The 13,743-nt window shown below is 43.0% G+C and overlaps 1 protein-coding gene across 1 annotated transcript in view; it reads right to left on the bottom strand.

The window, feature by feature from the left end:
- Positions 1-13,743, bottom strand: part of T265_14104 (hypothetical protein) — a gene marked incomplete at both ends in the record, with an annotated part of 56,133 nt that overhangs the window by 878 nt on the left and 41,512 nt on the right. Inside the window, 2 exons of the mRNA XM_009172052.1 lie at positions 9,030-9,284; positions 10,242-10,310. Of these exons, the coding sequence (XP_009170316.1) occupies positions 9,030-9,284; positions 10,242-10,310 (324 nt within the window). The remainder of the gene's footprint in view (positions 1-9,029; positions 9,285-10,241; positions 10,311-13,743) is intronic.

Genomic DNA, 13,743 nt, shown 5'->3' with positions numbered 1-13,743 from the left:
ATATACCAGCTGAAACAGCTGATGAACGAAGTGGAAACTTCATGAGATTGATTTAAATCGACCAACCAGAACTAATGTTGAATCTGTAGTTGAGAAAACTCGTTCTTTTTTAATCAAACCGCAAATATCGCATAATCTGATCATGGCAAGAGTCACATTTCAAACTAAGTCGCAATCGAATTGCAAGTCGGATAGAGTCGAGTCTTAGAATCATCAGTGATAATCTCCGTCTCGTCAGACTGCTGGAAACAGTCACAGAAAGTAACAGATATTTGAGTTTGTGTTAAGTTCATTGGCCAGTGACAGTGCGGAAGTGGATGAAGCAACTGGATCGGCCACTTGCATGAGTCTAAGTAAAACGGGGGCCAGAAGGCACACAACTGTGACATCAGTTTGTTTCAATTGTATACGATATTGCATTCAATCCGTGAGGTGCTACCTAGGATTGGTGTGCGGGTAGACCGAGGCACCAAGTATGGTCACGTGGTCTAGTTAAAAATATCATTCTCTCAATCTCAGAAAAAGAACTCTTCCTTGCACCCCCTTAAGCTCACATCTTTTAGCGGGAATTCAACTTTCCTACTTGTACTCATGTCAGTAGACCAATTACACTTGGTCGAAAATTTTCCGGACCAAAATCCTATAAGATGCAGGTGAGACCTCCAAATAACAGCTTTGTTTTACACTATCTGGCTTGCTGCAGCCAGATTTACTTTAATTATATTGGATGAAGAAAACCTCAGGAAGCTCCTAGCAGGTATCAAATTAAGAGGCCCTTCCAAATGCTCCTAAGAAGGTATACATGTCCCTATTCACGTTTGTCTTCACGGGTTAGAATTCGAGTGGTGGATTGGAACAGTTTATGTATGGGACGTTTATTCACAAATGTCCACAAAACGTAAGCGAACTAGTTGACTAAACACGTTCAGACAGATATTGTATTGGACAGCGATTGTAAAACAACAACGATTGTCATCAAGTTTCCTAACCGTGATGTTAGGGTTGCAAAGGTCATCGTATATTTGTTTGTGTACGAGCCGTCATTATCGACAGTGATTGTAAGGAGGACGATGGAGCTAGTCGCGGTCACGTCACTGATAAACGATTCGTACTTGCGTTAGAATAAACAGGAGCAATAACCTCGTGCAATGTTAACCGCGCGCAGAATGGCGATGGTATGCCAATTTCATTTAATCACTACAATGGAATGGGCTGTTGAGACTTGGTGTGACAGTCACGCTCGAAAAAACCTGGAATCCACTTTTCCTCCGGAAGAAACGACCTAGCTCAACTGACAATCATTGTATGCGGTGCGAATATCACGTACTGTTTGTATTCACACATTGTGAATACAAGAGTGAGAGTGTATGAGGAGCTCTCCCAAAGATTTCCTGCAAATAGTGATGTCCGACAAGGATGTCTAGTCTCCGTTTTTACTAACTATCGTCACTATGAATTGACGAGACAAATTCTGGAGGGCCTTAAAAACTCTGGTGTTAAGATCTCCCTCAGCGAGAACCTTATCGACCTATAATATGCAGACGACACTGTTTTTAGTTTTGAAAAAGAGCAAGAGGCGCAAGCATCACTAATAAAGCTGATCACGGTCACCTAGTCCTTCGGCCTGCGCTCCATGCCCACAAATTGCGGAGTCATGCCCTAGGACGTACAGCATTTGATCACATCTCTCGGAATTCAAGCAGCGACACTTGAAGCTGTGGAAGCCTAGACGTAGCTCGGAAGTTGCGTTAGCTGTGACGGTAATGTGACAGAATAAGTCAACGCATGAATCTTGAAGGTACGAATTGGTTTCGCCATCTTCCGCAAATTGTGACGTGGTGAGATATGTTAGCTGTGTCATTATTGCTTTGAACACAGTTTCGGTGTGTTCGCAAGCACTGAATACTTAATAATGATTGCAATAAATGAACTTCATCGAATCTGGACTTCAGATATTTGGTTAAAAATAAAATAGTGATCAGATCCAGGTCTAATCAGCTCACACTATTTCAGTGTGTTGAAGATGTTGCACACAGGAAAAATGATAGTACTGTTCCGTTCTAAAAGGTGCTTCTGGCTCTGGAGCGATACAAGTTCTCTCATTATATGGTCTTCATTTTTATCTAGCCGGATCAGTGTGTCTGGACTGCTACTATCTTGTCCACTCTAGGGCAATCATCATCCTAAGAATAAAGTGTAATGTAGCACAGCACTATGAGGGGGAAATATGTGTGCCTGGTTTTCACATCGTTAACTTTGTCCGCCGATCACCCAAGAATGACTAATTGTGGCAAGTTGCAAATTAACAACCACAGGGTGGATCGGACAACTGTATCAACGAGCTTATGGGTTTATGCCGAGCTGGTTGATGGTGCAAGAGGGAGTACGCATAACCACAAGTAGTGAAGGTTAAACAAGCAGTTTAGCAACGCATTGGTGGAAAAATCTCCCACGGTGGCATGCTTGGCAATAGCTAGTAGACACATTATTTGAAAAAAACTAATGGAGATGAGCCTGGCATCTAAACACTACAGGAAGACTCTGACAGAGCATGATGAAGGAGGCAGTATGAAATCGAAACTAATTTTTTGACAAAAGAAAAATCAAGTGTGCCCGAAAAACTCAGTCTAAAATTTGACTGCAGGTCAGATGGATTTCTATGTGCCGGGACAGGCGTTTAAATCAGAGTGGTGCCTCAGTAGCTGCAAGTTTAGCAGAAACACCACCATGCCATTCATAAGTTGAAGCAAGGCAGACAAAGTGTTCATCTCAGCCTCATAAAAGTTCCGACTCAGATAGAATTCAAAATCTCCCCTAACTACCTTAACGGCGACGCTACTTTACCGAAATTTTTCATAATGTTCGTTTGACATACACGAAAGTTAGTGGCAATGAGCTTACGGTGGATAAAATAAACAGCTCGGGAAACTACACATTAAGAGAAAGTTCGAAGGACATTGTCCCTAACGAACGTCGGACCGGCGCAGTGCAATGTGATACAATATGTCGCAGAAAAACTGATGAAATCTTGATCTAGCATGTGTTGTCCGTTTACTTGTTCAATTAATTTATGGAGAATACAACACCGTAGTTCCTAATTTGCCGACACAGCCTCACTGCACTTCACAGTTCCAAACGTGTCCCTGTCAGCCTATCCTGGTGTCTGTCTGTGTTCATGTAGTAATTCACCTGTTTCGGCGTTGGACAGAACAAAACAGGCCTAAGAGAAACAGCCCGCACTTGCCAGGTCACATAAATAACCAGATAAACAACAAAAACAGCATCCGGGACCCAGGAACTTCCTTATCCTCTTCTGGATGGTGGTACGCGATGCCCACAATAAATTAACTGGGTAAGTTGTAGCCCACTGTTATCCTCTCCCAGAGCGTGCACGATCGCGGGAGTTGAATGCGTGGCGTCGAACGGGCTTGCTGGTGCAGGGTACTGGGTGTGCGCCACGAGTCGAAATGTTTGGGTGGTTGTGCATCATCACCAAGTCATGTGAAATGTAAACGACGAGTGAAAAAAGGGGTACTGGCAACGATCAGATGTAACATAAGAATGAGTCAGGGAACCGACGTTGCACAAAATTTCTGTGGCCACGAGGGATGTGGACTGAAATCAGACTGTGTAGAACGAATGGTGATCAGCAAATTTATTTTCCCGAACCCAGCTTATTTAGGCCCGTAAAGAAAAAGGGACCTTCTACCGATTCAGATGTATCATACTCATACACATTTCCTTAGAAGGACGAACGAGAAAACGAACCAGCAAAGCAGAGCTAGTTCTGTATCCTGTACCAGTGATGCAATTCAGTACCACGTAGTACACCAAAAAACGGGTGCGAGCGCGTAACACCGTTTATTACTATTGCACAGCTCACACATTGAGATGGGTAGCAGTGCTTTAAGGGGGCCATCAGTTGAGGCCTCTGAGTTGAGTTAGTTTTTCGACATCGCCAGACAAGCACATACAGTCAATAAACATACATACAGAGCAGCTCTTATCAATGGTCTTTTGTGCTGTGGGCACCTCTGAGTTTTGGCCAGCCAGCCAGATACTTTCCACAGTTCACAGAAGTTTTCTTGTATAGGTTCAGTGGAAGCCGTCCCATTTATGAAAGGCAGCGGCTGTCATGCGATACCGACTCTTCTAGAACACGCATTTCAGTTAACCTCGCCAAGGAGAATGGTCATACCCGAAGGTTGTCTAGTTTTCATTTTACTGTATATGACAAGAATAGCGATAGTTATACATGTGAAGGAGATTTCAGGCTAAACTTTTGAATGCTTTGAAGTAACTGCCTGGCGATATCTAGTGGTAGCGTAGCCCTGATGGTGAATCGTCATCACTTCGCCTCCAAGTACATCATATTCTAAAAGTTCAGTTCATCTCAATCCCGCACAGTGAGCAAAATTTGTGTCGAAATATTGGGAGCTCTGGTAAGTTTATTAAGTGTTGATCAAGTGCAGGTTGATCGTTTGTTGATCAATTGCCAAGCTCGTCGAACAGATCAACAGCCACCTGAACAACAACCAGATAGCTGTGTGTTGCGTAGTCCACTGTGTGATTGATCACTCACCATTTGGATATGACGTTCGTAGGGAATGTGCAGCGGTGTTCACCTAACCGGCGTTCTCCTTATCCACAGACTTTCTGCAGCCTACTACTCATCATTACCCACAGTACCCATCAAAAAGTCAACAGAAATAACGACATGAGGTAGTTGGTTACGGCAATTAGACGGATTTATGTCAGAGTGTTGTAAAATGAAGTTTCCACAATATCGACAGTGTGCATTGGGTGAGAACTTTTTTCGTTTTCGTACATTCGATGATCAGGTGGACCTGCTTATTTCCGAGAACCAAGATTGGAAATTAGTGACCATAGGTGAGAAAACCTCATTCGGGTGATAGCGAATCGTTCGTTTGGTAGACTTGAGTGGCCCAGACTGAATGGATTTTAGAGACATCAGTAATGACCAGGGAAATGCCAACAAAAACTTCAGGATCACCCCAGGAAGTGACCCCATATAATTGATTTATGCACCGAGTGGTTCTGCCACGATGGAGGCAGTATCTTGACCATCTGTGAAGCCATTGGCTTCGGCGCCGCAATAAAATAGCTGTTTTGTCCTTATACAGACGGTTTCCCAGGATTTGGAACATAGGCGGTGATTGAAAACTCCATGCCCGGGTGATTTTTCGTGATGAGCTAATGGGGTATGCACGCGTGATGCCAACCGTTCCGTCGTAAGACTGAAATCAACCGCTCACACTATCAGATTTCTTCATAAGTGATTAATGGATCGAGGGAGCGATCGGCTGTCTGTCTATCTGCCGGCCTGCTCAATGTGCGGGCCAACTGTTAATCTGGGCACACAAAAGCTCATTAGAAGAAAGAACATTTTTTAGTGAGGGCCTCACACAACTCCAGTTTAAACGAACTCATCTAAGGCCTTTTCCTGCAACCATGTATCAAGGCTAAGCAACGGCAACCACTGATACTGAGGATTCAGTTAACTAATCATCGTTTGACCGAAGAGCGGAATAATCTGCCAAGAGAAATGCGGTGAAACAATTGTTGGGTTTGTACCTTGTCCACTGAAACTGACTTGGACAAGCAAGTGACTATTTGCTGCTATTCACTCCGATTGTGTAATCCGCGACCTGTCTTCAGTTCAGTAAACAAGCAGTAAGGGATCGGTAAAGGTAATAAATGAGAGCCCAGATATTCAATGCTCCTTAGTCTAAACATAGTCATTAACGGTTAATCTGGTTCGTCCGATTAGGGTGGAACAATCTGTATGCAGATCTGAAAAATAAACAATCTTGTGTAGACTGCCATAGTCATTAACGGTTAATCTGGTTCGTCCGATTAGGGTGGAACAATCTGTATGCAGATCTGAAAAATAAACAATCTTGCTGTAGACTGCTTCATAAAATCATCCGGTACAAGGGAACCAGACATAATAAACACTCATGCAACAGGGAGACCTACTACATTCAGACCAACAGAAAATCCACGAGCAAATGTCCCAGGAGATCTGCCTCACAGTCACAACGTCAATCTGACTATATATGACGCCCTACTGACCGCATATTTGTGAACACAACTCCGTTGCGCGAAATTAGACCAATTCATCAGTGATTCCCGCAGTGGAAATGGAGAATCGCAGTAATAAAAAAAGAAATATTAAGTGGAAACAATACGAAAAACAAAATATTTCCGAGTTCTGTCATGGTGACATTCCGCTTTTTCGAAACAGGAACTATGTGTCCATCTACTCGTTTTTAGCCCATGCAGAAAGCAGCTAAGTGCAAGCATCGTTAAGCATTTGCAATTCTCACCGCCAGATACACACGATTATATCGAGGATGTAAGCACAGAGATCACACAATGCAAGAGTAATCTCACATTTGAGACCATTTATGGTTTTTCTAAGTTCTGAATGAATAATACTATCGACTGAGGAAATCGGATGTCAGAATTGATTCACGTGTTTTTGGAACTTATGGAGTGTAACTGAAGCGATAAATATCAAATCTTGCTGCTTCTGGAGGAGAAACCATGACTACCGACTTGTAAGTTTAGTATAGTGTCTACGTTTTGCCTGAATTTAAAAAAAAATTCGTACGGCAAAATTTTCTCTCTGGGAAGTTTCCTTATGAGGGGGGTCGGTACTGTATAATAGGACTGTCAGGGAGCACGATAGTTCCGTTTATTCAATTAAAGCTAGATAGACAGCAATTTTGAAAAAAGTCACTATACCATCCCTAAAAGGCAGTACCTCAGGAAACTTGATCAAGATTTGTCAATCGCCTCAAACGACTGACGATATAAGCAGTTTTGTAACGCCGTCCTGCAAAAAAGGCAAACATCAACACCTGTCACCTTTTCTCACAACGTGTCACAAGGTTGCCATATAGCTGGAAACAGGGTAAATGTATCTTGTGACGACTGACTACTCAGTGAGGTTAAAATATTTGCCGAAAATATGGATTGCATCCTACAAGTGAACGATGTCGCCCTGTAGGAACCGTGCAAGTCGTTTGAATAGGAGTATGAGCATTCTATCAGTCAGATAAGATTGGCCTATCAGTAGTGATCTGAAGTTGCGGCTGGAAGGCGAACAACACCACTCATCCTTCGATCAAGCCCCAGTCTCGATAGGACGTTCGGCTATTGACCTCTCCGAAATAGACCTATGTGAGTTTGGGGCGTTTTCCTTCCCTTGCGCTCCTTATTAGAGTCTCTCAGTACAACAGAATTAATCCAGATAACTCTCTCTGTCGTCCGGCTGGGTGCCACGGTTTATGTTTATGGGAGCTTGTGTGGCTTGTTATTGACGGCTTCAAACATGGTTTGTTGGGTTTTGTGTTTGCACGTACTGTTGTTTCATGCCTAAAGTGCATTGTATTACAACAATTCCACTGGAGTTGGCAGTACGATGTTATATTATATTCTGTTGTATCCTGTCGTCTAACACCATGTTGAATATTGTAGTGTTTACCATTCTGATCTATGATTTTGGTTTTATTAGCAGAGGTATACATATACATTATATATACATCACATATATTTATGCAGGCAACCCGTCTTAACACTCTTGATCATTCGGAATGTTAAGCCCATAACGGTGCTAGAGGTAACTCTGTGATCAACACCATTCAGGCTAACATTATGATGGCTCATACCGTATGGGTGTGCCTGGAATCTAGATACTTTAGTGGTTAAGGCGCTAACTTACAGTCGAATTCAACCATATCACCTCGACTGCTACTATCCACATTTGGGCAACCTGGTAGTAGTAGAGCCTTCGTACTTCCTTGAGATGGTATGGAAGGTAGACATCAAAAGGGTGTTACATCTGAACGATCAGTTTTATTATTTTATTTATGTGCGCCTGAGTGCGTCTCATGAGTGATGTGGGCCACCAGATGAACTTGCATACATTGTGTCTCAACTGTACGGTTGTTCACACACGGCTATTATGGGCGAGCAATTAGATATGCGAATGCCTCCACATGTCCACCCTCTGATCTTATTCCCTCGGGTTTACACCTGGTACATGGCGTTAAGGCAGATGCACATGCGCCTCAGCGCACACCGCATGCGCAGGAGTCCATCGGCACAGTTCGACTTGATGCATGCTAGCTCGCCATGTGCGTATACTTTGCTTGCCTAACTCTGTACCACCTATCAGATTGCATGGCTAAACCAACGGACCCAACTTCGTTAGATGACCAACGATTCACGACTTTCCATGCCCCGGTACGCATTGTTGAGAGGGCGATGAAAACAAAAGATGGCTGGAGGTGGTAAAAGTGAGCACTGACACCAGGGGCCTACAACCCGCTTATGGTGCGTGTCGGCAGAAACAACAGTGAATGGATATATGTGCCAAGCTCGCTTCCGATGCCCGACCGTGGGGAGGGACATTCCATGTCATCAGGGGAACCAACGCATCTCAGATAACTCGCCTCAACTGAACGGATGAATACCCAGTACGTCTCAGTTAAAAATGTGCAAGAGAGTTGAACATGTAGGATATCCGTAATGGTCGATGAACAACTCCAACACAGTCTGACAAAAGCTAATGAAAACACCCTAATCCTATCTAAGGGCGGTCAGTGTGGATAACGGTTCTCTGAACCTCCCTAGATGAAACATGCTAAAGAGAGATCCTGTTATCCCCTGAGATGTTTCCTCCTTGGAGAATCGTTAGCACTTCACCACGAAGCAGAGGGTGTGTCGCGCCCGTTATGCATAAAAGACATTGACATGGGTGACACTTAAGAACTGTTCCATGCATATCACTCCCAAATGGACTATATACGGGAAAATTTAACTGTTTCAATTGCTCGCTGTTCCTAATTGGCTTTTCACGTCGGCTTTAATCAAGCCAGTCAATGCGCACGACATTTTACAGTTTTTACAACACCAACATTGTGGGATCGTAGGACTACTGTAAGAAAAAATGTTCAACTGTAGGGTTCGGAAAACCACTCTTTGGATGCAAGTCTTACCTTAACCTGACCGCGCAACAGGCTGGTTTCGGATTGTCCGGTGCGCAAACATACAGTTTTGTCCACCTCCGTCGAACCATCTGTCTTTTGTAACTGGTAATTTTGTTCAGTGACCAGAACATCTAAATGTGCACGTAGGGCTTGTTCAGCAGCCATGTGACTCTCCAACGCCAGGCGGTTGGCGTGAAGCTCTTTTTCAAGCAGATACAGGCGAGCGTTGAGATCGGCTCGCTCTTCTTTCACGTGACATAACTCCTGAAATATAATTAAGAAGGACTAAGTGTGAGTGAACAACTTGGACTGTAGGGAACTAACGGTCGTTTAATGTTCCGAAAAAAGTTTACACAATATAGCGCTGTAATGAAATCGCAATCTGTGCCTGACCATGTCCCGTAGAAGTTCTAGTATTCCTTGGTGAAAGGTGCACACGTTTATTTCGAAAACGTGTCGAATCTACTCTTTCATGTAATTCAGTTGCAGTTCGATAAGTCTCAAATCACGAATAGTCTAAGACGAAGCCGACCTATACTTTAACAGAATTACTTCGAGCAATTCGTTCATCAAGAAATCCTGAGGGCTCGTTTGCTGCCAGTGCTGGCGGTTTAGCTGAGAGGAACTCATAAATTCAGCTAGGCAAATGCATTCGAGATAGCCACAACAGACAAACAGATCCAATTGTCTACCTGGAAGAGGCACCTCCGAAGAGACGGTACTCTTTGACGGAAAACATTAGAAAACATTTATTAAGCAGCCCTCCCTCAGTAAAATAAAACGGAAACCCCTCTTCCTCGTTGTGGTCTCCTGGGAGGCTACTGTACAGTTGTCTGGGGATATCTAAAATAGGGAAAGGTGGCACTGAACTAATCTAATGAAAAATAGTTGAAGCCAGACTCAATCCACCAAGAACCAAGCAGCAGAAAACACCCTTACATTAGAACCTGTGAACCATCGAAGCCACGGAGAATTTCTCTCTCATCTCAGTTGAATGGACTTGGGTGTCCGAAATGCAAAGAACAACGTTTAACCGATCTAATTGGAATAAGCGGGTAAAAGACACTGGGGCATCTCGCCAATGTGACTAACAGAATCATGCCTTTGAACAGACAAAAGGAACGTGTAGTTCGGAATCAATATGTGGACTGTTAATACAAGGGTTTGAAGGATAGCTGGGTACATGATAAGCTAGCCACAATCGAAATACTAATCGCTCACTTGTAACAACACCGAGCTTTCGATTAACACGTTGAGGGATAGTTTCCCCAGTGACGATATGGCGGATGACTGCAAAAGAGGATGGTTGAAAAGTTATGGCTTCAGTTTTCTATTCGTGTGATTTGAAGATCAAAAAATAGAAAACATGGTCGATATGAATAATGGTTGTGTTTCCTTAAATGATGTGTTGCTCAACTCATTGTCATGTCTCGGTTGCACAAACGTAGGCGCCTTCATAATCACTTAAAGTAATGGAGTTGGACGGTTCGAGTAGATTTGCGTGATTACTGAACAGTGATTTATTGATGTAGCTTCACTGCTATTAAAGGAGCTGGGATATTACAGTGCGCCACCAACTTTGTTAGCAACAAGAGAAAACATTGACTACTTCATGTGATATACTTTACCTGAGTGTCAGTACGCCACAACACTGCCTTGTGTTTTACTTCCTCGGGTGCCACTGCGCTTTCATTACCTGTTTAAGTAGTACCAAAAAGTACTAACGAAGATGCAACACAAGCACCAATGTAACCTGTTCAAGCAAATCTCCTGACATATTAGGAGCCGATCAAGCCAAGTTGTAAAAGTTTGGTGAGGTTACCCAACCTCAAATGAACAGGCACTGGACATGAGGTCACACACACGCACTATTGGACACGATGATTCATTTTGAACTAGACTGAACAACGACGCATACCAGATGGATTACATTGACACAACAAAATTGCCTTAGTTCTTCTGTCTAGCCAGAAAATCCCAAACAACAATTATTTTGATAAAATAGCTACTTTATAGTATACTGGTGGTTGCCTAACTCCAGAATACGAATGCAACGCGTCCCAAACAATAAAAGTTTCAGTGCACCGAACAACAAAATTTACTGGCATAATTCACCACAGTAACAGGGTTTTCTCATCATGTTAAAATTTAATCATATTATGACACAATGAATTAACTGATTCTACTCAATTAACTAGCTGTGCCGAGTCCGGGGTGGTAGCAGACCACCAGTAGCCACTTCCGTCACTGAGTGCAATCGGTCCACATAAAAGCGTTGCTGCATTCAGAAACAGAGAGACCCATTTATGCAAGCCAGGAAATTCAAATTAAGGAGACCGTCTAGACCACCCATGGAAATGTCAAACCACAGTCTGGAAAGATATTGGTTCCATTGTCAATGCGAAACAGAAGTAAAAGCATTGGATCCCCTGATCAGTTTGAGCAGTGCAGTGAGAGCAGAAAGGTTCCACAGTAAATACGATGCAGTCCGCAGCGTTTTTATGTCTCTAAAACAATTAGGCCATTCAATAAACCCAGGGCATTTTAGAGTGATACTTAGGTCTTTCTAATTGCCCGGGGACACTGTGTTTGGCTCTTTTAAAACTCCCCAGCACACCACTCCTTCAGCCGTAAATTAAAGCAGGATAAAACTCCATTTTGGACGCCTTGGTCACGAGAAAAATCAACGACACTTTGCACCGTTCAGGATATGGATAACATAAGTGGACCAGATAGTACCTGAACTTTACTGCCTTTTATGCGTTAAAGTACAAACTTAAATTAATGCTTGTTTTTATCCATAGAGCAAAGGTGATTTGCAACTCGGATACAGTAACGTAGGAAATCAAATTACTCAAAGATACATTGCTCCACTGAAGAACACAAATCTCGGTGAGATAAAGCGAAAGTGCCACTCGATGTTCACTACAGTGGTGATCATGCTGTTAACCTACTTAGACGGATAGTGGGCCAATCCTTTCACTGGAATCGCAGTACAGCACAGTTGTGTGCGAAAGCATATACACGATCAAACTCCATAGCTAGGCAATGAAATATGTTCTGCGACAAATCGCACGAATGAGTGGAAGATGGATACAGGCCGTCAATCAGAATGTCAGAGGAGCAGCACACTCAACGAGTTCGGAGTCCGTTCATTTAAGAAATTAACTATACAAATGATCAAATGGATATGCATGGACACACCGACGAAAACATTCACCAAAAAGTAAGGCGAAGCTCTTCGTTTTTAGACACTACTGCTGATGTTAAATTTCGGCTAAATTGTTCAGATTGCGCAACTAAGATTTGATACGAAAGGTTTTCTGACGGGCTGGTGTTTGCCAGTATACGGCATGTACTCAGACAAGAGTGAAGAGCTCGCACATCGATCTTTCAAATGATCAGAAGACCTAGCCATATTCCGTCTGACGATAGCGTGAGAGTATGCGGCGGATGATGGCTATTCCTAGATCGATGGGTTATTATATCGGTTTGAAATTGACCACTTATCTAACACGAATTGGTCGGCTTACTGTCATTCATTTTAAACAGATTTTCCTATTTCCATCTTTCCTGTCGAACCGTGCTTCATGTTGAACAGACTTCGCCTGATTATTTCAACCGGTTCATGGCTTTCTGATTTTGTGAATGAACTCCAATTTTCCACATAACTATGGAAGTAAGATATATAATCGCTACGGACTTCAGAATTGTTTTGTCACCCCCCAGTGCAAGTGGAAGTACGTGCCTTTTGCTTTTTTCTAAATACTTCGTGGAAGAATAAAATTGGCCCATCCCAGAACGCTTAACATACTCTAGTGATACAGATGAATTATTGTTCTATAAAGTAACATACAAGCTCGGTATATTATACCCCGCTCCAGAAAACGAGAGTCACCTTTTTGGTATACTGCGACGTTGTTTTTCATCACTTTGCCATCAAAGTTGGGACAACAAGGTACAGTTTAAACTCTATGCATACGGCAATCTATCAGGGCGCAAAGCACGCCGGGTCGCTTTTCCAGGAACTACCACTAATCCTCCACTTGATAAGTATCGATCGTAAAAAGTTGTTGGCAGAAATCAAAACTCAGGAACATTCACCTGACAATTGTCGGTAGGCTAGCGAAACCACTGAGTTATGATTCGCACCTAAATTTCCATTCCTGGGGTATAATGTGGATCATGACATTGGTCTTTGTCACCTTATGACACATTAGGGTTCATTAGCTTGGGCATGAATTTCTGGAATGCGGAATTTACTAGTTCACTCAAGATTGTTGACAGTTTCCCGACTCTGGAAAGACTAGCCGAAGAGACTGACCTGGGATGATTTCTTGTGGAATGAACAACCAATGAGATTTGCTAACTACCCATCCAGAAAGTTGTAGTATTTGTGCGGAAATATGCGAAGGAATTATTCGAGTGTAACTGCAAGACACTACTTTTGGCCTAGACACTTTGACGGGCGATAGTCTCAAAGTGTATGGACGCCAAACCGAATTCCGCATTCGAAGCAAATTTTTCTCAAATATAAGCATATCTTAACGCACGCACCAATATTTTGAGATTTGCCACGTTGTGGAGAATACCAAGTGAGGAGTGCAGCCTCCAGCAGATTTGCCTCACTGACCTTCCTGCAGCAAACAACCACTCTGAAACTGACAGTATTCGTGAGTTAACTAAGGCAAGGGCTTGGAAACAATGAAACGTTGCACTTTTG

Source organism: Opisthorchis viverrini (genome assembly GCF_000715545.1).
Source record: "Opisthorchis viverrini unplaced genomic scaffold opera_v5_143, whole genome shotgun sequence".
NCBI classification, from domain to species: Eukaryota; Metazoa; Platyhelminthes; class Trematoda; order Opisthorchiida; family Opisthorchiidae; genus Opisthorchis; species Opisthorchis viverrini.
Note: the sequence above shows the minus strand (reverse complement) of the source record. Positions and strands in the feature narration are given on the sequence as shown.